This window comes from Penicillium malachiteum, assembly GCF_028827825.1.
Source record: "Penicillium malachiteum strain IBT 17515 chromosome Unknown utg000002l:1.0-8849297.0:1.0-8852440.0, whole genome shotgun sequence".
NCBI classification, from domain to species: domain Eukaryota; kingdom Fungi; phylum Ascomycota; class Eurotiomycetes; order Eurotiales; family Aspergillaceae; genus Penicillium; species Penicillium malachiteum.
In genome coordinates this window covers 5458946-5483302 of record NW_026643095.1, presented here as the reverse complement: position 1 = coordinate 5483302, position 24357 = coordinate 5458946, and the positions used below count along the sequence as shown (strand labels likewise).

The 24357-nt window shown below is 44.8% G+C and overlaps 7 protein-coding genes across 7 annotated transcripts; 5 read left to right on the top strand and 2 right to left on the bottom strand.

The window, feature by feature from the left end:
• Positions 1–598: 598 nt before the first annotated feature.
• nsdD (GATA-type sexual development transcription factor NsdD) lies at positions 599–2517 on the top strand (the record flags this gene model as incomplete). The annotated part of the gene is made up of 4 exons (XM_057088457.1): positions 599–676; positions 706–1578; positions 1770–2090; positions 2305–2517. 4 exons carry the CDS (start codon positions 599–601, stop codon positions 2515–2517), a joined length of 1485 nt encoding a protein of 494 aa, XP_056948286.1.
• Positions 2518–5746: 3229 nt separating this feature from the next.
• Positions 5747–6003, top strand: N7483_005019 (uncharacterized protein; the record flags this gene model as incomplete). The annotated part of the gene is made up of 2 exons (XM_057088456.1): positions 5747–5750; positions 5825–6003. The coding sequence occupies 2 exons, from the start codon at positions 5747–5749 to the stop codon at positions 6001–6003; spliced, it is 183 nt and encodes a 60-aa protein (XP_056948285.1).
• A 4644-nt stretch (positions 6004–10647) lies between these two features.
• Positions 10648–12509, bottom strand: N7483_005018 (uncharacterized protein; the record flags this gene model as incomplete). The annotated part of the gene is made up of 4 exons (XM_057088455.1): positions 10648–11240; positions 11306–11926; positions 11999–12185; positions 12243–12509. The coding sequence occupies 4 exons, from the start codon at positions 12507–12509 to the stop codon at positions 10648–10650; spliced, it is 1668 nt and encodes a 555-aa protein (XP_056948284.1).
• Positions 12510–13349: 840 nt separating this feature from the next.
• On the bottom strand, positions 13350–16854 carry N7483_005017 (sporulation-specific 71 family protein; the record flags this gene model as incomplete). The annotated part of the gene is made up of 3 exons (XM_057088454.1): positions 13350–13904; positions 13962–16682; positions 16750–16854. 3 exons carry the CDS (start codon positions 16852–16854, stop codon positions 13350–13352), a joined length of 3381 nt encoding a protein of 1126 aa, XP_056948283.1.
• A 443-nt stretch (positions 16855–17297) lies between these two features.
• On the top strand, positions 17298–18210 carry N7483_005016 (GLTP domain-containing protein; the record flags this gene model as incomplete). Its single annotated transcript, XM_057088453.1, has 4 exons — positions 17298–17496; positions 17566–17624; positions 17684–17802; positions 17865–18210. 4 exons carry the CDS (start codon positions 17298–17300, stop codon positions 18208–18210), a joined length of 723 nt encoding a protein of 240 aa, XP_056948282.1.
• Positions 18211–20627: 2417 nt separating this feature from the next.
• Positions 20628–22046, top strand: N7483_005015 (uncharacterized protein; the record flags this gene model as incomplete). Its single annotated transcript, XM_057088452.1, has 5 exons — positions 20628–20810; positions 20864–20971; positions 21073–21482; positions 21542–21606; positions 21676–22046. Coding segments are annotated over 5 exons (1137 nt in total), but the record flags the coding sequence as incomplete, so codon positions are not given.
• A 1041-nt stretch (positions 22047–23087) lies between these two features.
• On the top strand, positions 23088–23443 carry N7483_005014 (uncharacterized protein; the record flags this gene model as incomplete). Its single annotated transcript, XM_057088451.1, has 3 exons — positions 23088–23104; positions 23164–23254; positions 23303–23443. The coding sequence occupies 3 exons, from the start codon at positions 23088–23090 to the stop codon at positions 23441–23443; spliced, it is 249 nt and encodes an 82-aa protein (XP_056948280.1).
• Positions 23444–24357: the final 914 nt, after the last annotated feature.

Sequence of the window (24357 nt, the reverse complement as noted above, 5' to 3'; positions counted from 1 at the left end):
GGTAATTTGATTATTTTCTTTTAAACTTCCCCCCCCATTTTATGGGATTTCGATGTATTTTATTTTTATTTTATCTTCTAATATTTTATTATTTATGATTATTTTATTTTATTTCTATTTATCTTAAGCTATATATCGATCGATCGAAGCCTTTATTTAACTCCCCCCCATTCCACCTCGTGCCCATATTTGGATTAACATTCCCATAATCATTTTTCCCTCCTCCCACGCGACGCAATTCATCCCTTGCGTTCGTTCAACCCTCCACGATCGATCTCTCCTATTCTTCTCTTACGGTTTTATTTCGAAGTTGTTTTCTTACTAAGGGAGGGGATTATTTCTTTTCTGGTCCTTATATTATCGCAATCACTCGCCGCGCGGGATCCAGATAAAACCTAAATAACTATACTTCCCGATCGCATCGCATCTCTACCTTGGCTCATACGACTGGTTCCCAATTTTCTTTCTCTTTCACTCTCTTCAAATCATTTATTCTGGTTTGATGAGGTGATCCAGTGATTTTGGAACTTTCTCTCTCCCGTTCGTTTTAACCACCCTTCTCTCTCCTCCCTCCCTCTTCACCCCCACATCTATCGTGATGGGGTCTTTGGAAGCCGCGCCTAGGCACAGGTTGGTTTGGTTTTCTCATGTATTGGTCTGGAATTCAATGCTGACGGTAATCTGCTTCTTTTTGTACTTTTTTAGAGACCCTTTGCCTGCCATCGGTTTCTTAGGCAAGGACGGTTCGGGGTATACACCCAACCAAAACATTACTTCCCCTCGTCAATCTTCAGCCCCAACATGTACACCGGTCAACCTCAGACTTTACCTTATTCCTACGCGCCGGCTACCAATGCGCCCCCGCAACCCGGTTACATCTCACCGCCAGAATCGCGTCGAGTCGAGGAGGAAAAGGATAAGACATCTCGACAATCACTCCCATCTATACACGAAGCCTTAGGCAAGGACAACCATCTCCCGTATCCCGCACCTACCTCCGCACCACCACCACCACAACCCGGCCACGCTGGTCACGCCGGTCACTCCGCACCACCATCTCATCTCATCGGTCGTTCTAGCGCAGAGGGTCCAGCTGGTCCTCCCAATCCATTTGGTCCAGCCTCGGGGTCGTTGATGCGAGAACCAGCCTATCCTCATCAGAACCAGCTTCAGGCCGATCCATCACGCAATAGCCTCGCCTCGATCAATTCACAAGACTCCCGAAACGCTTCCCTTCATTCTCTCAGTACCGGCAAATCCCCTACCCAGAGCGCCAAAACTGGTATCACCTCAGTCTCTGGTTCTCAAAATTCCGTCTACGACTACAGCGCGCCCCCATCTGCGGGTAGCGTAGCTTCCCCCAATGGCTATGGTCATTTCCCACCCAATTATTCCTTTCCGCAACCGAGTGGCCCGTCATACCCTCCTCCTTCCTACGATAACCGTCAATACATGGGTGCGCCGCGAGTGGATGAGGTGAAAGGTGGATACGGAGCTCGTCCTATGCCAGGTCAACCTCACAGCGACTCGGTAAAACGACATCTAGATGTATATGATGTGGAGACATCATTAATTGAGGTAAGAGATTTTTTTTTTTGTATTTTTGTGGTTCTCTGTGTTTGTGTGTGGTCTAAGATTGGTTTGGTGGGGAGGAAAACACGAGGTGATGGGAGATTATCACCTGTCGATCCACTCGGGATTTGGTGTGCCAAAGAGAGAAGGAGAGAGAAAAATAATGGGTGGGCTGACGAGTTACCGGATTGGAATAGATCTCCGAGATGAGCACACGAACATTGGAGTTTTCACGACATTACGCTGCACGGGCTCATCAGACACAACGGTCTGGACCAATTTTGGGCTCATTGCCTACGCTCAGTGAAGTGGAGGAAATGCTCCATATGCAGCGTCGGAACCAAGATGCTTTAATCCGGATACGGACGGCGGTGGTGAACCAGGAACAGGCGCTGGCAGAGATGGCCCAGCGGAAAGCCTACAAGCCCGAGGACGAACACATGGCTGGGACCATGTACCAGGAAGACTTCAAGGGCGCGGGTGGGTTTGCTGGGGGAGACTCGAAGAAACGGCGTGGAGTAAGTTTCCCACTTTTTTGCTCAATTTCATTTATTCCCTTTGTTTTCATTGGTATACTGGTTTCCCGGTGTGGCCTGTTTGTCATTTTACCCATTTATCCTCCCGGGGACTTCTCCTTACTCCCCCTGTCACTGCGGTTTAATCCGTGTCCAGTTCTCCACTTCCTTACGGTTCTTGAATTCGTGTGGCTAATCAGATTTCTTGTTGTAATAGAAAGCGGCCCCTCCTGGTCGTTGCCACAGCTGTAACCGAGCCGAAACACCAGAATGGCGTCGGGGTCCAGATGGTGCCCGAACGCTGTGTAACGCCTGTGGTTTGCACTACGCCAAGCTGACTCGCAAGATGGGTGCCAACAAGGCGGCGACCCTGGGATCGAACTTGAAGCCCAAGTCGGTCCTAGACTCCGCTTCACCAACCAGTCATTAAGCTTCTTTTCTCTAATGTGGCGTTGGGAACAAGGCGGGAAATAGAAATGGGGGGCAAAAAGGAGTTCAGTGGCCATTTTATTCCCTTTGGATTTTTGTGAATCTTTTTTGGATCTGGATCTGGATCTGTTTTTTTTTTTTATTATGGAATATTTGCTGGGTTTGACTTTCGGGGATCTCATGAGCATTTTGATTTTGTTCCCCGGCATCTTCTTTTTTTTCTTGAATCTTTTTTTTACCATATTTCCCTCTCTCCACATCATCCCACATCATCATTGTTCTCTTGTGAACACTTTGACTCCCTTTTTGGTGTGGACCTTCCTAATCGGTGCCCTTATATAATACCCTCGCAGCGTTCCAGGAGCTCGAACTTCAAGCAAAGCATAGATCACCCTCGTTTTTTTGGATATCGGATCAAGGTTACGTGTTTCAAATGTTCTCTTTTTGTCAAGACTGTTCTTTTTTGTTCTATGTGGTCTATACCCTGCATTTTCGTGTGCCTGAGCTTCCTATCATTTTGTGTCTTAGTATGTCCCTATGATGTGTGTATGATCCCGGTTCTTTAGCATCTCTTATGGTCTATATTGGATGAAATCTTGTTTGAACTTGAACTTTCAATTCTTTTTATTTTACTTTTCTACTTGCTGTATGGTATTATGACTGGTTCATTCTTTCCTTTGATTGCACTGGAACAGTGTTGTGGGTGGCAATTTGATCTTCATGACATGACAATTTCAAGTTTTTACTTTGGTGGATGCCGAGTTTCCGACTTATTTCTTTTTCCATAGATCTGAACATTTGAAGTTATAGAATCGCCACTCTGTATACTATAATATTAGGGTTGATGTTATACTCTTCGGCCGGGATATTAATAATGAAGTCGGCCCCGAGCGTACCATAGATAATTGTATGGTTGAACCAAAGATTGATTCCAGGGTCTCATACTATTCAGTATTCACGGAACATTCCGATCCAATTCATCTGCCAAGCGATGAATCACTTTCCTCTTTTGATATTTTCTCTACCTTTCGGGGATCTCTACTTCTTGGGGACCTTAGCCACATAGTTCATAGTTCAGTGGCAAGAAAATGACAGGAAAGAGAAGGGGGGAAAAAAAAGCCAAGCCTTACAAGATCAAGAGCGAGAGCGAGAGCGAACATGATCCATGGCATTGGTAAGGCGAACTTGACAATCATTAGACTATCAGTTGATAGAAGAAGGGTTACCAGATTACTGGGATTAATATGGACATATGTATGGATATGGAGATGGAGACGGAGACCTCCGTGCTTAAATGATAGACACTGGCATAGTATGTAGTGATAGGACAGATTAAATTAATAATCAATAAAACTTCAAGGCTGTAGGAATACGGAGTAACTAGAACTAGTACGGAGAAACAGGAACGAGATCAAGATCTGAGATCGTGAATTAGATCCCGATCGGGATCGGGATCTGATCTTGATCGTCAAATTATCCTCCACCTTGATAATCTAGTCAATGCCCAATGTGGCGGATTTAAACGGAGATGCAAAATGATACGCAAGGATGTCAGATCTCCGTGAATTCCGCTTTCTTTACTCTGATGGATGGATACATTGAAGATTAGCGAATTGGCGGCTCTTTTCGTCCAAAGTTATCAATAAGCTCGAATATAATGCATAAGCCATAATGCAGAATAAGACGTGCATATAAATGTGATCATCTTATATAGAACTATAAACATTCAAGTGTTTGAAAATTCAAGTTTAAGTTAGAACTTGAAGTTTCTTAGCAGTCACCACTGCGCATACTCCGTAGAGTCCTCCGAGTCTGTTATGACGGAGGGGCAGATCCCGAAATCCCCACTACGGACAAGAGTACAACGCACACTTCATACTACCTAGGTCGTCGTGAAAACTCGAAAAAAAAAACATTTGAATCCACTGAACTGCATCTAATGTATACTAAAAGTACTCAAGTGGACACTATACATGAGTCATGAGAGTCTAGACAGGATAAGTTAATAACACGAAGCGCCATACGAAGTACTATCATGAACTTAACCCAAAAGATACCCCAGAATCTCAAATCAAATTCAACCAAAGTCAATGTAAAAAGTACTGACTTCCCTAGTAGGTACTCCAGGTAAACAGTACATTGCTTCGTAAGAGTAAGCATTGGTATTATACATTAAATTTACACCAATTTTATCTCTCCCCACTCCGGAATCTTTATGCACTCTCACCACGAATCACCGCCTCTTCCATCCCCGCGGACTCATCGCGCGTCTCAAGATTTGTCATGGCCCCATTGTGGGTTGACAGGCATGTTCGTGGAGATCCCAAGTGGATATATGATTGGATAAAACCGAGGACGCAGGAATTACGATTAAAGGATCAGATCCTCCTCAAATGATCACAAATGTACTTTTTTAATTTACTTTTTTTAATTTATCTTTTTAGCCTTTGAATGGAGCACTTGAGCTATGTAAGGATGCTATTCGTGATTTCCAGCTTACTACGGATATCCCTGTTCGGAGCGGGAGATGTGGGCCGATCGACTGGGGAAATGGGATAATTTATTCCAAGGTTTTGGGAGGATGCAAAGTACAAGGTGCAGGAGATCGGGGTCTGTGTACACCCTGTCAATAATGACATTCGACGTGTATGCAAAATTCGTAGATCATGAGGTACGGAGTACATAGTAGCTGACTCTAGGGCTATCTTAAGTTTGATGTCAAATCAATGCAGATGCGCTCTGACAATTCTACTAGTAAGTGTTATGTACGGAGTACTCCGTACACCGTATGACTTCTCTCTTCATAGCATCCGATCGACAGCTCCCCGTGCCCGAAATTGGGGAATTGAACATCTGAAAGAACGGTGTGCTTGTTCCAGCGGCTCGGGTCCAAGGCTGCGCTAGTGGAGACTTGTCGATTATGCCAGATCGATTGAAGTATTTGAAATCTCCTGCGCTAAGGGATCTGTGGATGCCAAAGTGTCTATGTGCCCCAGTTGCCTGTTTTGGATGATTTGAATTAATGGTCTCTATGGAGTATTTACGGACTCGGAATACTCCGTTTGGTTAGTTTCTTGTCTAGATGGTTCGAATTGTTCCTTTGCGGAATACAAAGTACGAAAAATGGTCCCTAGGGTAAGCCCTGAAGGGAGAATAGACCGAAGTCCTTTCATCGGGGTTTGGACGATTGTTATTTTCTCCGAGATTTTCATCTAAAAACATACCTGGACATGGGTATGTATTTCTTGAATAGCCGCCTTAGCAGAATTAACAAAATAACAAAATATAATTGATAATACACTCTGTAGATCGATCTGTGACCCGTATATTCAAATCAAGTCCCAATCTGAGTCGTCTAACCACAGTCATGAACTCAATTAGCCGACCATCTGCTTCAAATGCTTCAAATGCTGCATGGCTGGAAGATATCATTGTGGAGATCTTCAGTACAGATGGATCCATGTTATGTCTTAACCGTACGTCGTAAGAACAAGCTAAGTTTCCCAGAACCTTCAAAAAGGGAAAAAAATCATAGTAAAATAGGATTAATAGGATTAATTAGGGTAGATAAGCCGTTCCCCTTTTGACAAATAGCCATGTGCTAAAATTCCTTCAGGATCTTCACGATAATCGGATGGACCTTCTCAACCACTCATCCATGGATTCGACTATTCAATCGAACCTTGTCCTCACGGTAATCTTAAACTCCAACTCTAAATAGAACTTGGTCATTTGAACACACACATCTGAAATATTCGAGAGAGAAAACTGAGATTCAAGACCCGCTTCCTCCTTTGCTGTTCCTTGTTCTTACTAATTCCTTATGTGGATCACCCCAATAATGGGGACATAACTACGTAGTGCATCTTAAGAGATCGATCCCTTCCCGTCCTATCCGAACCCGGTTCCTACCAGGGGAGTTAAGATGAAAGGATCCGATCTCAAGATATTGGCTAACGTACTATTGTGAATAACTTCAATATGAACGGAGGACTCCGTATGGGGTAGAATCTCCTCTTAGTTATGAAATAGTACGCCACGTTTTCATGTACGGAGTCTGGCCTAAATTAGAATAAACTAATTTAATGATAAAGCATAAATAGAATTAAGCTAGGATTTAATATCGGAGAGCATCCATCTCAAACATTTGAAACAAAGAAATCAATAGAACACCCACGATGGTGGTTCCAATTACTTCGTACTGTCCCGAGCATAAGTGGGCCAGTGGCGAGAAATGCAGTTTCCAAGGTTGCAGAAAATTCTACCCCTGTCAAGTTCAAGTTGTGGATATAGTAAAACATCATAACATCATAAGTGATAAACACTGTGCTACTACACACAGTAGGACGGTTGTTGGCCCCCCAAGCGTGTTGCCGAAAAATCATGCAGACTCCACAATTTCGCCTATTCCAATTCTAGTTTATGGGGATGCACATCCTCTAAAAGGTACTAGTATGTAGTATCAAGCTATCCTAGACCAAGCAAGTTAATTGATAAACATAATGTGGGTGCAATTCAGAAATCTAAGTACTAGAATGGACATTTGGATACAATATCGACTATAAGCGGTACACAAGCGGGATCGGTGCCCAATGCAGACCCTTTCGAGAACTAGAGGGGCTCGATCACCAAGACCGTCCCAAGATTCTTAATAGATCACACGTCAACTGGGTTTCTGTTTGTGTAAGATCCACCCCCTTTGTTTTTGCGGCTGAAGCGTGGCCACGGTTCAGGCGTCCCCTTTAAAAAAGTCGGTCAATCTTACTTTTTCAAGTGATTTTATTTCAAGCCCTTGAGTAAATTAAGATTCGATTATTTATAACCTTGGTCAGAAATGTGTAATACTTTTTAACGTTCAAAGTTGATCCACGCGATGGAGATTGCAAGGGTTGACATTTAGTAGATCGATATTTTACCGGCTCACGGGCCTCCCGCAAAACCACATTAAGGGGGATTTCGATGCTCTGGGGCCGCGTGTGGATCTTAAACTTTTGTTCTTTGGTTCTTCTTTGGTCCTTCTTTGCGTTATCATGGTGATCTGATGGAGTTCATCATTAGGGAATACGAGAAATGATCCGAGGAACCAAGTCCATCCACTATGTTGAGACAACCTTGACAGAACACTGCTAAATCATTTAGCCGCGCCTCTTTCTAGTTCAAGCACTTAACCTTGGAAATTGTGAAGAAGACGATCTCTGTACCAGTTAACAGTTGATCGGATCTACCCGTAAATCATTGTCTAAATTGAAGAAGTTCATATGACCTTTTAGTCATTTAGTCCGAAGCTAATATATCTAGGCAAATGTTAATGAATTTTCATCTATAATATTTCTATATCAGTTACCACAAAATATGGATCAATATGATCTCGCATCATACCACCATATATGCACGCGCCAACTCAAGATCGTGGTCACCATACCCGCATCCATCCACTATTGGCGCCTGTGCGGGGACAGAACCGCAGTGTCCAGTCAAATTCGCTTATAATCAAATATGATTCAACGATGAAATCCCGACAGAAACGACAAATTCCGAACAAAGAGTTAGCGGCGGCTGAGGACCGTGGGTCGAAGAGAAACTTGGCCGAAGTCTATCTGAAGAGCTGGCGGGGCGAATCAACTCGGCTAGTGGCGCGTGTGGAGATGAATCGAAATTCCGAACTGTTGGGTCAACTATTGATTTGATTTGGATTTTTTTTCCCTTTTCGTGGTGGCTTTGACGTGCATGGTTCAGTGCATATCGTGTAGCTTATGTGGGTTTGCCTTGATGCCTTTTTAGTTGTATGCACACCACTGAGGTTTAAGTAATAAGTAGTTCTGTATGGAGTTGTCTTTCTCTTATTTATTACCTATATGAGCATCTAGGTATAGACTGAATACCGTTCTGTAGTGTAATGGTATCATATCAGTATTAGTCTACTAAAAAACACCTCGCTTTTCAAAGATTCACCTGGACAACCACACTGGTTAAGATTGTTAATTTAATTTGATGTATAGTAATTCATGTCTGCCTGATTATGCTGAGTTACAATAATCTAAGATGCAATGCACTGAAAAAAGGCTCCGAATTCAAGTCCGAGATCGAGCGACACCTTGCGTCCCCTTATCCCCAGATAGAGTAACGCACAGCTCATGGCATGCGTCGTGCGTTGCATAAAAGCATCTTACGATCGCCCATCCAATAATCTCTCAGCGTAGATATCTCAATTACAGCCCTGGAGTCTTACCGAAACTTTGTACAGAGTAAAAATGTTTCTGTTTCCCACTACGGAGTACGGCTCCCGCGTTTTGATTGGCATCATGTCCGGGATCCCGATCTTCGCACTGCATGAATCTAGTCAATCGTTACTCCATCTAGGGATCCGCTGGCTGACGTGGGATCTAAGATCGCTTCTCGCAGAATTCAGGATTGTAGCGTTGCAGAATCTCCATTCCTTTTTGTAGCGGTGTGGGTTGTAATGAGTTGGTGGATTAGAAGGGGGGTGACTCGAGTTTTTTCTTTTTGTCTTTTTGTAAAAAATAAAAATAATTTGAAATAATTTCTCGGTGTCTCTTCATGTAATTTTCCCGTTTTCTTAGTCCTAAACTAATGCACCTATATACAGTAGTCTACCAGTTGTGGCTTCCAGGCCACGTCACTAGTGCCATCGCGATCGGGATTCCTGCGAGTCAACCCGCACGAATCTGAATCTGGCGATGGCTGCAGATATTTGATAATTGGAAAAAAAAATTAAACTGAAATTAAATAATACTACCTTGAGATATATATGAATTTCCCGATTTTTACTCCATCCTACACCACTAAGCACTAAAGAATTAAGGAGCCCACATACTGTAGCTTCGCTTCAAATAGCCGTACCTATCGGAGAGCCCGTTACGGAGTATACAACCTGGATATTTGAATCCTCTTATGTACAAAGTACTCCGTACTTTGTGAAATTTGTGAAATATAGAGGACGCATCACTTGTTGGGTCAACAACATTCGACAAAATGGAATCTGAAATCTGAAAACTCCACTCGATAAGCCTCCTCCAGCCGATGGATACAAGATCCGTCCACTCAACTCAACTCATCCCCACCGTTCTTGAAATCATACCGTTGAGATATTGAAGGAATCAATGGATGGAGTGCTAAAAAGACATTATTGAATCGGGATCCATCGGGTTCCATGGGACTGTGGAAGGCAAGTCGTGCGCGAACCCCACGCGAGATCTCGATCGGCACCGGGTCTCCGATCTGCATTTCTGCACATACCCAACCCGGCAAATAGTGTAAAGAGGAGTTCCGTAGTTCTGTACTACATGTATTTGTTTGTAAATTGTTAGTATTAATAGTATTAACAATTGGGAGTGTACGGAAGAGTGAAAATTAGTGGTAATTAAGGGCCACTTGGTGCCGTTTAGGTCTCTTGCCATGTTGGGAGAATTAAGATCCCGTGTTGGACGTATTTAGTTTAGTTTGTAGTGGTTTAACATGACTGATATTTTAGTAATTTACTTGAATATTCCGAGGTCATTTTTATTGAGTATTACCTAGGTACTAAAAAGAAGAACTCGGAATAATGTGGAAGCCGATTAATATAGCATTTGTTCCAGGATTTCCCTTTTCTAGCACTAGTTTCAAATCTTACTACGGAGTCAGATTAATCTGTACATTTCATCCGTTTCTCTCCGTTATAAGCGAACTTTGAAAGGAAGCACTTGGGGCCTTGTGCATAATGTGAATGACTAATCCTTCAATATGGCTTTCTCTCGGCCCCGCCCCGGACGTCGGATCCGACTATCATCGCTTCATGTTCCATGGTTGGAGTCTCAAAGCCACGTTGTTCTCGCGTGGCGCTGGAACCGCCCGGAGACCGATCTTGGATCCGGACTAATCGATGTGTGACTTCATATTAAGGGACCGTGACACCTTTTAGGGAAAGTAGTATCGTAAGGGTCTCAGATGGTCATTACGTTGCTCGTACCCGGGTCCATAAGGGAGTTGCGGGAGAGGTTATTGGTACAGAAGTACATAGTAACCTTGGGAAGTTGTATCATGTACAGAGAATGTGGTATAGAGTAGGTAGGACCTGGACTCGGCTTGTACACACAAAAAAAAACACTATCAGTGGCGGTGAAATGGCCACTCATCGCCAAAACGCCTTAGCTACCAAATTGAGATAGTCAATCGCCTCTTTGCGCCATGTATCAGCCTCCATATGACTTGTCATGTTTGCATTGAGAAAAAGGTCAACCGGGTTATCCTTTCCATAAGCCTCCCAATGTACCGATTTGTTCACAGTCCCGGGATTGGGGTCCAGATCATGAATGAAAGAGGCCCACATACTCGTCATCATACTACTTAGATCATAGTACGATTGCGGCACGCCGGCAAACGGTTTCCCGTAATGGTATCCAACTCCGTAAATGTTATTAAACACAAACGAGACCTCCTCAAAATGGGTCGCCCCGACCAGAATTGGCACATTCGCCGCATGCACATTGAATCGGTAACAGTACGCCGGTGTCGATGTCTCCGTCCAGGCCTCGCACTGTCGTCGCCGATTCGCATGCATGACGAAGTCACCCGCAAAGGCACAAGTGCGCCGCCATTCCCAGCCCTCGGCTGGAACTCGTTCATCACCTAGGAACTCTGGGATACCCAGGGATGGAATATCGGGATAAAGCCGAAGGATTTCCTCGGCGATAGAAGGTGGTGTTTGGAAATCGAGTCCACCATCTAGTCAGAAACCGGGTCTATTAGCCATTTACCCAGGGGAAGAAAGCTGGATGGATTCATCATACCTGTCAAGTATTCATAGAATTGCTCCGTAGTATTAATCCCCGTCGGTCCAAACGCAGTCCCCTCGTCTGTGTTACTGCCAGCAAGAATCGGAACTTTGACAAATTCATGCTTATCCAACTGGATACTGCCCCAGTTCTGAATTAAATCGCCATCCACCACAGGCGCAAAACTATAGTCTGAGTACCCATCGGTCCCATTCAGAACAGAGTTCAAAGTCTGGAATGGTACTTCACGTAGACACTGCAGCGTGTCCTCGGTGTTGCTGCAGTTTACTTTGGACACCAGCGCATCGTAGCTCGATTGGAATGTAGTGTAGTTTCCTGGATCGGCTGCGATTGAGCCGCCTGACTCCATGATCCCAGCTCGGAAGAGCTTGTCGTCTCGACCTCCGTACGCTGTGAGATGATATCCCACTGACATGGCACCTGCGGATTCACCCCAGATCGTTACTTTGGTGGGATCACCGCCAAATGCTGCGATATTCTCCTGTACCCAGTGCAGAGCTAGCCTTTGATCGCGCAGGCCGAGGTTTGTGTTCCCAGTGCCCCAGACCTGACTTGAACTTATCCAGCCCCAGGCTGAGAGTCTGTAATTGAACGTGACGGCGATGAATGGTTTTCCTGAAATGTTTCAAAAGGAATGAGACTTGCACAGTATCATGGAAATGAAAAAGAATTTGAGCTCCATCTTACCAATATCATACGCGTTGTCCAACATCCTCGAAGTATTGTATCGTTGATCCGATCCAGCTCCCATATAAAACCCGCCTCCATGAATCCAAACTGCAACTGGGAGCTTAGAGTCCGCCGTGGCGGATGAGCCTCGGATGACATTAATGGTAAGACAAGCTTCGGACTGGGGATACCAGATCGAGTCGGTCTGCATTCTGCAGTGTCAGGCGATGTGATCTCAACCAGACAAAATTAAAACACTCACGCCATAGCCAACGCAGATATCGGAGTATTTTGTCGCATCGCGCGTCCCATCCCAGCTCTCATTTAACGATTGCGGTACCGTGAACCGCAGATTACCTACAGGTTGCTGGGCGTAAGGCATTCCTAAGAAGTAATCCTGGTCATAATGGGCATTGTAAGTCCCCACATAAGTTCCATTCAGAATCTTAGCTGTGGGAGCTGAGTTTGACGTAGGGACAGCGTTGGCTGTCGCCCACACAGCTAGGAAACTGATCGCAATTGCGAGCATAGTTGTATTCCTCGCGTTATAATCTGGCTTCTTGTGTGATTTCCAGGGCCATATCGGCCCTTCGAATTGAATTCATATCTTACACTGCTTGTCCAGGAAATTGAGAACTGGGGAAGTATACAACATGCGGGGAAGGGCTTGGGTTGTATCAAGCCCCACATCGAAACAGTCCATGATCAGCACTCGCTTCACTGAATAATGATGTAAATCGGGGGAATATCCAGTCAGGTCTGTAAGAACAAGGCGATCAAAGTTTTGTTTGCCGGAAATTCCGGCACTAAGTCGGTGGATAAGATGTCAAGTCTGGGGGAAACGGGGTGCTGGGGCGGGGTGGTGGGTGAAATGAGCCAATTTGATCGAGTATAACCTGCTTTGAGGATGTATAAGCGCAAAAACATTTGAATGCAGAAGTAGACCCTGGATTCTGGCGGAGGATTGCCCTCTTTAGTGATAGTGCCGGTGTCATCAAGACTTTTTGCAACCCGAGGTTTAACCGGAAGTCAAGGATTCTGATCAGAACCTCGGGATAACCATTCAAGTAAAGTAGTAGCGGTAGGCAACAACCTTGAAAAGCATTCTGCAAGCGTCTAGATTTATGGAATACAGACACTAAAGGAACATTGGAACAGCGAATGACTGCCGAGTATCATATTGAATAGTACGAATGGAGTCTTTCATTGCCTATTCGCGAGAGTTTATATATGCCATGCTAAACAAAATTAGCTATGCTTGAACCGTGTGAGGTAACAGACCCGAAAAGAAAACATAAGAAATGCAATAGCTCCAGCGATGCGTGTTCGTGCCAGGTAATGCAAAAAAACGTCGTCGGTCATTAATATATTATTTAGAAACAATTCGAATATCTTCGGCTCTCTCCTCTTGCAAGCGATCAATCTCAGAAGAGATACTCATCACCCATCGATCTTTTTCAACTCGACTGCGTGCTTTGAAGACAATAGTTCGGCCATGCTTTCCAAGTGTAGAAACATGGCGCAAGGAACGCTTAGCAGTGCCCTGCAGTGTATGTTCTTGGGCACGGAAGTATGTCTTCTGGGTAGGCTGCCAGATCACAAAAGTAATGGCAGTGTCTTCATCACGACTGGTGAAGGAATCCGACGAGAGATATACTCGAGGGAGGGCATGGAGTCCTGGATTATTACTATCGAATGTTTGATTGGCATAAAGTAGATCCTTCTCGGTGACCAATCCCGAATAAATGTAGCAGTCGCGCAGGTCAATGGTTGTGTCGTGTTCTTGATGAATGTGGGGGATCTGAACGCCATTGTGCTTGCGCAAAGTGCTTCGAAATATGAGAAGCTTCCCATCGGCCAGAAGAACGTGACAACGGGAAAAGGTGGTGTGGCGGCGAGGTTTGCGGTAGAGCTGACCAGACATCTAATCTCTTAATCAGTATTCAATGTCATCAAAGAAGGATCAGAAGCCGCCACATACCTTGATTGTTCTACAACCGGAAAGAGAACACATATTATGCAAATGTGGCGATGCCTCCGCCTTTTTCACCTCCCACTTCTTTGCAAATTGGCCCATTATTGACTCCATCTCTTCGTCAATCTCCAATAGATCAAGATTACGTCGTCGCACAGCCTGCAGCTCGACGGCATCGGCCACACTGCGCGCTCTCCAGTACTTCACCAAGGCATCGAGTCTTTTTACCCATTCATCACTGGTAACTTCGTCGTACGCTTGCAGGCGAATTACCAGACCATTTTCAAGTGATATTTCAAGGGTACGGTCATCGTCAAGCTCCTTAGTGGCACCGTCATTCTGACGAGAGTTGGCTACGTCGGAATTGAAGTTAACGGCAGCACCCTCTCCAAGGTTAGCATCAGTAGAGATGTTTCCCGGTTGGACACGACGAACATCGCGCACTTTGCATAAATCAATGTAGCCATCGGCATGGTTGATATTGTGCAAATTTCTCTGCCACTGAGCGTACGCTTCTTCGTCGTGTCGTTGGACGTACTCGGGATTGCCACTCGAGAGCCACTCGACTTCTCCATCCTGAATCGGATAAGGATCGACGTCCCAAGATAAGGGTGCATTGTTTAAAATCTCAAGGGAAGATGGGATGCTGGAATCCTCTGTTGGGGCAAGTTTTGGGGGTGCTGGAGGAAACGCCTTGGCCGGTCTGCAAAACAGAAGATGATGGTCCTCGGTGAAGTAGTAAAGACGCTTATAAAACATCTTGTTTCTTCGCTGGTGAACACCTTTCTGTGTTGTGAGGCGAATCAAGAATCCTTCTACGGGTGGTGGCTCATCTTCCTTCTTCTCCGCCAGTTTCTTGTCAGCAGTATGCTTGATCACTGTGGAATAGTGATGTCTTGGTCGCAGCTCAAGTTCATGTGACGATTGCATCGCGATGGTTCCATACATATTCTCTTCGTTGGCACCATACACCCATTCAAGGCGATCGTATCGTTTCCAGGCAAGACCCATCTTCTCGGTCTTAGACCAGGTCTTGAGCACATCAGCCCACTCAGGACGACCTTCGAGCATTTCGATGCACCCTCGAATAATGGCAGCAGCGACATTCTTTTCCTCCCCTGCAGAGCGACTCAGCACCGTGGTGTGGTGATTATCATCGTGGCCCATCCCCAGCCGCTCTTCTAACCGTTGGAAGGGATTTTTGAATACCAAGGAGACGCCAAGATCAGGTACATAGATAGGAAGCTTGGTAGGTCGGCGCCATCCGAGCACCTGGCGAATGAAGGTGTACCATTCAGTGGCATGAGCCGAGGATTTAGGTCGAATAATATAAATCTTGGTTCCGACTTTGTGAGGATGCCAAATAACGATGGTCTTGTCGAGTGTAGAGTAAAGGTTGACATTGGTGTTTTTGTGATTTAAGCGCACCTCATAGTAAGGTCTTGTCTTCACGTTCGGATTCTGCACGTCTGGGATGACACGAGTGCGGTACATCTGTAGGACAAATGGTGCATGTTCTGCTGAGCTTTTGCGGCAAACAACTAGGAACTCACGCCACTTGTCTATGGTTCGAGTTTCCATTCGAAAACTTTCGTTTTCAGAATAGTCAGCTGGAAGTGTGTCTTTGACAGACTCCTCCACAAGGACCAACATTCTTTCTGCCTTGACGATCTCTCCGTCCTGCAGCTTTCGCCGGCGCGGCCGGTTTGCGGCTATGGTGTTACTCGTCTTGGCTAAACGTGAACGTAATCTCTGTTGTTTGTCCATTATATTGTCATCCAAGTTGTATTTTGCCATCTTTCGTGAAATTCGCTTCTGTATGTGTCCTTCTCGTTGAGAAGTTTCTTGCTCGGCATCATCCTCATCCTGAGGCTCCTGGTGTTCCAATGTCAAGTTTGATATCCCAGAAGATTTATTTTTCATCTTCTTTGAGTCCTTTTGTTTGCCCTTTAGCAGCTGGGTGGTGGAATCGGCTTCACTTGGAACTGCAGATGCCGTAAGTGAAAGTGGACTTGCATTTCCAATACTGGGAGCAGTGACGCTCAGATTCCGTGATTCACCCGATCGAGGTCTTTGTTCAGGGACGGCGAGGTTTTGACAAGCATGTATCGTAGATGTAGATGATTCGGCATCTGTGCCACTACTACTGCTGACTTCCTCTCTTGCCGTCACGAAAGAAGATGATGCATTTCCGTCCCCGTACATATGACTTGCGGTCTTTGTGCTCGCAGGGGCGCTCTGACGGGGCGTGCTATCGTCATCCTCCTCTTCCTCTTCGGTGAGACCATTGTGGCTCGACTCAGTTTCGGACTCTATCTCACTCTCGGTCTCCACCATGGTCTCTGCCTCTGTTAATGGATGACGAAGCACGCGAAGCTCTCCTTCGGGCTCATCTGTTGTTTCTCCCGGCTCTGCTGTCTCCAATTCATCTCCGTCCTCGTAATCCTCTTCATCATCCTCTTGAGGTTCTTCATTGGTATTGGTAAACGTAAGGGCGACATTCTCCTCCAGTGGCTGCAATGATGGTCCAGGTCCATGGTCATCTTGTTGGCTATAGTAAAAGGTAACAGGATCAACCTTGAACGAAAGTGTTTGCGATGTATAATTTCTGATTCGAAGCCGTGATCGATACCAAGATTTCCGGTGACCCTGTAGCCAGCCCTCGGGGATTGGTCCAATAAAGAAGCGCCGACTTGTCATATGTAGGTGATGGGCCGAGGCATGTCGCTATTCATGATAGGTCCCGTCAGTTTGGAACGAATATCAAGGGGGTGGAGTCACCAATCTCGCCTACCAGTTTCTCATCCGTATAGGACCCGATCTGCAAACCCTTATACTGCTCATTGTAAGTAGCTTCCGCGGTATCTGATTGGGTCCCGTTAGGCTGCTGATTGCTCATGGCAATGATGTGTTACCCACGTGGGTGTGGTGTAAAATCAAGAGCTGCATATGAAGAACTGAAGCTCATGCAGCGGGGCAGAGATCATCCAGGTACAAGTGCGAGGGGGTGTAGACTCCGATGTGCGATCGAGCAATCTTGATGCAACATTATTCGATGACGTCAAGTTAAGCCCTGGAGCTTAGGATCAATGATATATGTCATGTGACAGCTCTATGCTTTGTTTGTCATGTTTGTACCCATTGTATCCATTATGTTGGGACATCACATGATATTTCTTCACCGCGTTTGTTGTGTTTGTATGTATTGGCCCCGCTTGCTTCACGTGCCAAGAAGGGAATCAAGGGATAAGGACAACATAGCGCGGGGGCTCGGATTCCTCAACCTCCTAGCTTGAACTCTGACCTCATTTCACATCAATTGTTAACATATCTTCAACAATCATGTCTGTGGAACATAGCTGGCTCAAAAAAATCAATGGCAATTCCTTTGAGGATATTGCCATTTACACCAATGCATTCGACACTGTCAACATTCAGCTGTCTCAGGGCGAGTCCCCCGAACTGCTGAAGCAATTGGGTACAATCCCTATCAACACTGATGAATTCCTTCGAGCTGCTCAATCTTTAGTCACTCTGTTCAGTATGTATTTGCCCCTCTTCCCTTCTGGCTGCATGTGTCTCGATACTAATTCATCCAATTGTGGTTTAGACTTCCTTGGCTCCATCAAGTTCAAGGCTGTCATTGATGATTTGAACAAAAATATCACGGTACATCTCTTCTCACTTCACCTTTCTTTACCTCGGGCACTTGCTAATATATACCTTAGAAAGTTAAAAACCGCATGCTGGCTGCTCCTGCTGAGTCTCAGTCTCTTCAAGATCTTGTGTTGAACGAATTGAAATCAGGCAGCCACACTGCTACTGAGGGTTTGCTTTGGCTGGGACGGTAAGTAGTTTGGAGATTCTGATCAATTGTTTATTTTATACTAACGACCGTTTTGTACACAGGAGTCTCGATTTCACTGTCCAGAGTCTGCGACACAACCTCGATAACCCTTCAGCAGAGATGAGCGAATCCTTCGTTGCTGGTTACAACGCCACTCTTAGTAACTTCCACCCTTGGCTCTTCAGAAAAGCCACCCTCGCTGCCATGGGTTTCTGCCCCGCCCGAGTGACCTTTTACAGACAACTGGCCGACGAGACCTACAACGATAGTCAAGGAACCGGACCTGCACTGGATGAGAAAGTGAAGGCTGAAGTTATTCCTGACCTCCAAAAGGAGGTCGCAGCTATGGAGAGGGTTGTTAAGATCCTGAAGACATTCCAGGCCTCCAAGGAAGCTCAGTGGAAGTAACTTTACTAAGAGATCTCTGCCAGTATCGGAAATTTCTCAGTATGGATACGTTAGTGTTATGTACATATTGAACCCGTTGCTCTGTGAGCACACTTAGTGTCCTGATACAGCGATTTTGCTTTTGAACTTGGTCTTTGCCACAGGAACTACTATACCATGATATCTTCTTTTTCCAAGGTAGGACAAGGGTAGATCCTGAGCCTCTATACTAAGTTCCTTTAGGAACACACGCTTGTATGACATTCACATTTGCAACATTTGAATGTCAGTGTTCATGATGGATAATTCCAAGGTTGTTTCTACCACAATATGTGCCTATGGACCTACTAGTAGCTTACTATCGTCCAACTTCAAACATTTGAAGTAAGCACTGGCAGTCAAGGAAGTCTATCATGACGTGATACTGCATGTTTTTGAATATATTGGGTTTTGCTTATCGCTAAGCTAATATTAGCAGGGCTGGGGCACGTTTTATAGGGATCGAACGTTTAATTTAATGGTGGTCCACCTCAACGGTCTGGAGCATGGCTCGAGATTTACCGTGTACGGGGAAGTGTGTCCAGATGCCCCCCCTTGAGTTAATCCTATTGTTTAAGAGAGACCCACTAGCAGTCAGAGATTCAAATTAGAAATCTGACTCCGAGCCGTTACTTATTGAGAAGAGGCACAATGCTTGGAAGGTTTTCCAATTCACACAGATTACTTCCAGCTAGGCAAGAGAGAACTATAAGATAGCTTAATGCTAGAAGGTTACAATATGAATCATGACTCCTTCTCCACGGCTGTCAGTACTTCAGCATGTAAGTCTTGGAAGCTACTAGGTAGTAGACCACTGCCTCTCCGTCTACTTGAAGATTTTCATTATGATCCACCTGCCTTCTTTAGGAGAGAAACCCGGTGGAGACGCCAATACCTAGTGGCATGTAATCTCCGAGAGTCCACTGTAGACTGCAGATCGTACCGCCTTTATGGAAATAAAATCGTGCCGCACTGGCTGATCGACTAGATTCATACTCGGTACTGCATGCGCGGTCCATAGGCGGCTTTGATCTCAACGGCATATGCCGTGCAAAAAAGATCCGAGTCTCCTCTCAATGTACTCCGTGAGGACATAGTCGACAAATGTCAGATTCTAAGATTCCAAGATTACTCTGTACTATTGTACTTTTGCACTATTCCATTTAAGGTTGAATCCTTTGTCTAGGGCTCAATGTCATTCACATGAATGAATGTTGAAGGTTTCGCTAGATCCACTAGTTTCCTGCCACATTGTGAATGGTTAAATCTTACCTGTTATCGCACTTCTTTTGGATTGAATCATGTGGTTGCACTCGAGCATCGCACCCAGAACGCCCTGACCCTCGTTGCCGAAATAGGGGGGTTGGTGAAAACCGGCCTGCGCCAGGGGAAATGTGGGCACTGACAGCAAAACCAGGCAATACTCCGCTTAATGGCCAACGGTGTACCCCCTTTTCACGAACTAGAACGACTAGAATGAAACTACTTCATCTTAGTGCTGAAATCAACTCTGCATGGCGGTTTGGCCAAGAATTTTCCCCACTTAGTACATGGACCGCATCGTTCGTTGGTGAAAACAATAACAGGCTTTTTTTTGGCAGAGAAATCTTCAAGTCACATCGGCAACACCCTCGTGCCAATCCTGAAACAAAATCATTTGAGGGATAGTTCCAGGCTTCCAGCCTTTTATTGACATGGAAGAAAAAAACCCAACGTCGGGGTTCCGGTGAGCAAGTTTGTCCCGTTGACATTTTGAATTGTTTCCTTCTCCACAGATCTGGTAACCATGGATCAATATGAACACATGTCAAATAGGCAACCCCTCTCAAGCGTATATGGGGTTCTCTCCTCTTTGCAAGATGAAGCTAGTGGGGACAGTCCGCTGTTTTGGTTCTTAGACTGATGCACGTGAAATGGGTAACGACTCGATGCGATTTAGGTCGACTCCACAAGCTCGGTTCGCAGTTCTAAGGACCCATTCTGCATCGCGATGTGCCGTCTCGAGTCAGACCAATGGCGATCTCATTAGCCTGCTTGACGTGTGCATATCATCTGCCCTGGAGCCTCAGTCTGATTTCTGATTTCTTATTCTCGTATTTTATTTCGCCTTCACTAGGTTCAGCCAAAGGCACGGCACCGGGGAGAATAGCGCCGCTAAGTCCGCTTAGCCTCCTTCTGCTATTGCCACTGATCGGCTTACATTCTTTACTCTTGATTTTTTTTTCCTTTCTTTTTTTCTCTTGCTTTCTTCCCTTTTTGGCTTCTTTCTCCCTTCTCAATATAACGTGATCCGCTTCCCCAGGAGGGATATAATACATACAGGGATCGAGTCAAATCTACACTGTATTGAGCGCACCACATCCACCCCCACGGGACTTGAATGAACATGAATTGCAAGTGATTTATTGGAATTTCAACTAGATATCACTATGCTTCCCCTACATGGTCGCAGTTTGGCGATTTTTATAGTTACTACTATTTTTTTGGGTATTTCGTTCATTGCAGTCTGTCTCAGATGCTTCGTTCGAATCAAGCTAGTCAAAGCCTTCGGGTGGGATGACGGACTAATGGTCTTTGCTATGGTAACTCATCCCCGCTTCATTCAGATCTTCCTATCTAACAATTTCCCCGATAGTTGTTGAATATTCTTTTTGCATTATGTGGAATTACCGGCGCATTTTATGGTATTGGCCAAAAGTCCAAACCACTCATTGAACGAGGAACAATCGAAACCGCCATGTTTGTATGTTCTCCCCGCACATGCCCAGTTTCGTGCTTCAAATTTACATCTGAACAAGTAGATACCAGCTTTATGGATAATATAGACTGACAATATTCTTAAAGTGGTGGTGGCTTGGCCAAACTAGCTATGTCTGGGTCTGTGGAGCAGCAAAGAGCTCAATCGCTCTGGCTTTACTCCGTCTTACTGTCTCTCGTGTGCACAAAATGGCCCTATGGGCCGTGATTTGTGTGACTACTGTTGTTGGCTTAGTATTCTGGTTTATGTTGACACTTCAGTGTCACCCAGTCACCTACTTCTGGGAGCGGGCTCGCCTTTATACCGATGCAGAGGCTGACGTTCATGGTCATTGTATGAATCTGGATGCCCTTGTCGACATCGCATATGTCTACAGTGTCACTGCTACCTGTTGCGATTTGACCTTGGGACTTCTTCCTGTATTCCTTGTCTGGAATTTACAGATGAGTACCCGCACCAAGGCAGCATTAGCGGGTATCTTGAGCATGGGATGCGTGTATGTTGTCTTTTCATCAGCAGCCTCTTATGTCCCTATACTAATCAATTATAATATAGTGCCAGCGCAGCTGTTATCATTCGTATCCCCTATCTTCACGACTACAAAGACGAGAACTTCCTCTGTGAGTATACATACTTCCAGTATACACTTGATCTAGGAATCCGACTAACATCGTTCTCTCTAATTATAGATGCAACAAGCAATATCTCCATCTGGTCCAATGTTGAAGCAAGTCTAGGTATTGCAGCCGGCAGTCTTGTCACCCTCAAGCCTCTTTTCCGTTGGTTCCGGGATCCGAGCTATGCAGGCACTCGGAGCAAGCGCACTGGTGGTAGTTTGCCACTGGATAGCGTGAATGCAGGACGATCTGGCGATCCTTCAGGGCCGAAATATTGGCGACCCGATCTAAGTTCCGACGACAACCGCGCGGTCATTACAACCATTCACACTTCAAATCATGATAGTCGCACGAGTAGTCAAGAGGACTTGAATCCGAACAAGGGCACATTCTTCAGCGGAGTGAATGTGCAAAAGACTTTCTTTGTTTCTGAAGATGAATAATAGATCCATCAATTGAACTTCTTCTGAAAGATAAAATATATTTTAAGCGTGCATGTTTTCCTATGTGTCTATATGAGCCAAGCTTAACCCATTGGTACCTTGTAATACTAGTATGTATTCAATTTATACATGATGTGTATACCCTCCTCAAAATTAGCACATGTGTAGATATTATGTTCATGGTTTACTCACTGTTTCGATCATTTCCAGATGTCCAGGTTCCAACATTTGAAGGTTTCAACCTTGGAACTTTGATGGTTTTAAACGTTTGGATAATAACTCCCAGGTTTGCGTGATACTCGGTTCAATGTTGAAGGGCTCTCTGATCTAAAGTCCAAATTCAAGTGAGGTAAAGTTGAATGTGAGTGATATCCTTATCTAAACTAAGTATTACGCGAGTGCTGATCACCTACCACTACTGTTCTAGCACAAGTATTAGTTGGCTTCACCTAGGCACTATTCTTACTCCATTATGATCATCTGTTATAGCACTAAATATACATATGAAAGTACTCTCACTCTGACAGCCCAGCAGAGTTGAACAATGATCATACTTGAGTAAAGGTCTTGTAGCTTCATAAATTTTCTACTAGTATAGTCTGTGTATCTTCCGAAGTTTAGGACCATCAGAGCGTGGACATCTAGAGGACTTCAAGTTACTCTTTCTAACATTCTTACCTAGTATATCATTGACTCATACTATTACATGATAATGTTAATAGCTACTACTCAACCTTGGGGCAATATTCTGAATTATCATTGAATTAGAGGGCTGGGTGTCTCCTTCAATGCAAGTTAATTCTGTTATCTCTCACTTTGCGTTCTCTTTCTGCTCTGGCAACCTTCGACTCTTCCAAATGTCCATCGCTCTATCAAAATTCACTCTTCTGACATAATATCACTTCTCACCATGCTAAAGATCGGACAGATCTGCCTTTAAATACCACATCTGTTACATTTTCTTTCTTCTTCCTTCCTCAACACACTCTCCTCATCCATCATCTTCTCGTCCACCAATATTTTCTGATACAAACTTACAACATGGACTCAAATTATAGGTATGTCTTCGCTTTACGATCTTTCCAATCCCTGAATACTTATTCTGAGAATTTTCCAGAACCAGTGGAGTTCTCCGGAGCACAGAAATCACATACAGGCCAGACAAACTCAGGGACATGCCAAAGACATGGGACTCGGCTGAGTCGTTTGTATGTCATTTATCCTCCTTCGAGCTACAGTGAGACTAACAATATCAGTGGTTCTGTGAAGGGCTAGACGATGATAGCGCGCATCGAGCGATCCGGTGCTCATACATGGCAGTCATGGCCGAAAGTACCCGCCAATTTGAACTGGATATCCTATCCGAAAACAAGCTTTTCAAATTGGAAAGGGATTGAAGGGTGTATCCCAAGGACTTCAAGAACTCGCAGGACATTCTGCCTGAAATTTGGCCACTGGATTACCGGAAAACCAATATCAATCAATAGCTCATCCTTGACGCTGAAGCAATATTTATAATATTCATTTAATTAGACGGCTGGGTGTCTTCTTCAATTCAAGGTAATTCTGTTCCAGGGTTACCTCTCACTTTTCGTTCTCTCTTAACTCTGGTAACTTTTCCTATTTCGGACTCCCGTCGCTATCAAATTATCAGCATTCACTCTGCTGACATTGGAACCACTTCCTACTATGCTAGAGATCGGACAGACTTGCCTTTAAATATCATCTCTGTCATACCATTCCTCTTCTTCCTTCCTCAACACTCGTCTTTCTTCTTTCTCATTCTTCACGGTCTAGGCAGAGTCTCTTTTTCTTTTGAGGATCTCTACTCATCACTCCTTATCGATACTTATTCTTATTGACACTTGTCACCACGCTCTCCGGTATAAAGCGACACCATGGGTTCAAAGACTTACTCTGGGTACATCCCCCATTCATGATCTTTCTAAGCTCTGAATGCACTTATACTAATTCTTTCCCGGGGTTAGAGAAATTTTCCGCACTCAATAAGTCACATACAAGCCTGCCGACTTTGGAGACATGCCACAAACGGGCGACTCGGCTGAGTCTTTTGTATGTCATTTATCCTCCTTCGAGCCTACGGTGAGACTAACAGTACCAGTGGCTCTGCGAAGGGTTAGATGATGATAGTCCAGATCGAGCTATCAGGTGCCGATATAGGAACACATGGCCAAAGAGACATGCCAATTTGACATTAAGTGGCTGGAAGAATGTGCAAGTGCAGAATACGACCTGGGAAGGGACGATCGTGTATACCCCAAGCACTTCACCAATTCGCAGGACATACTAC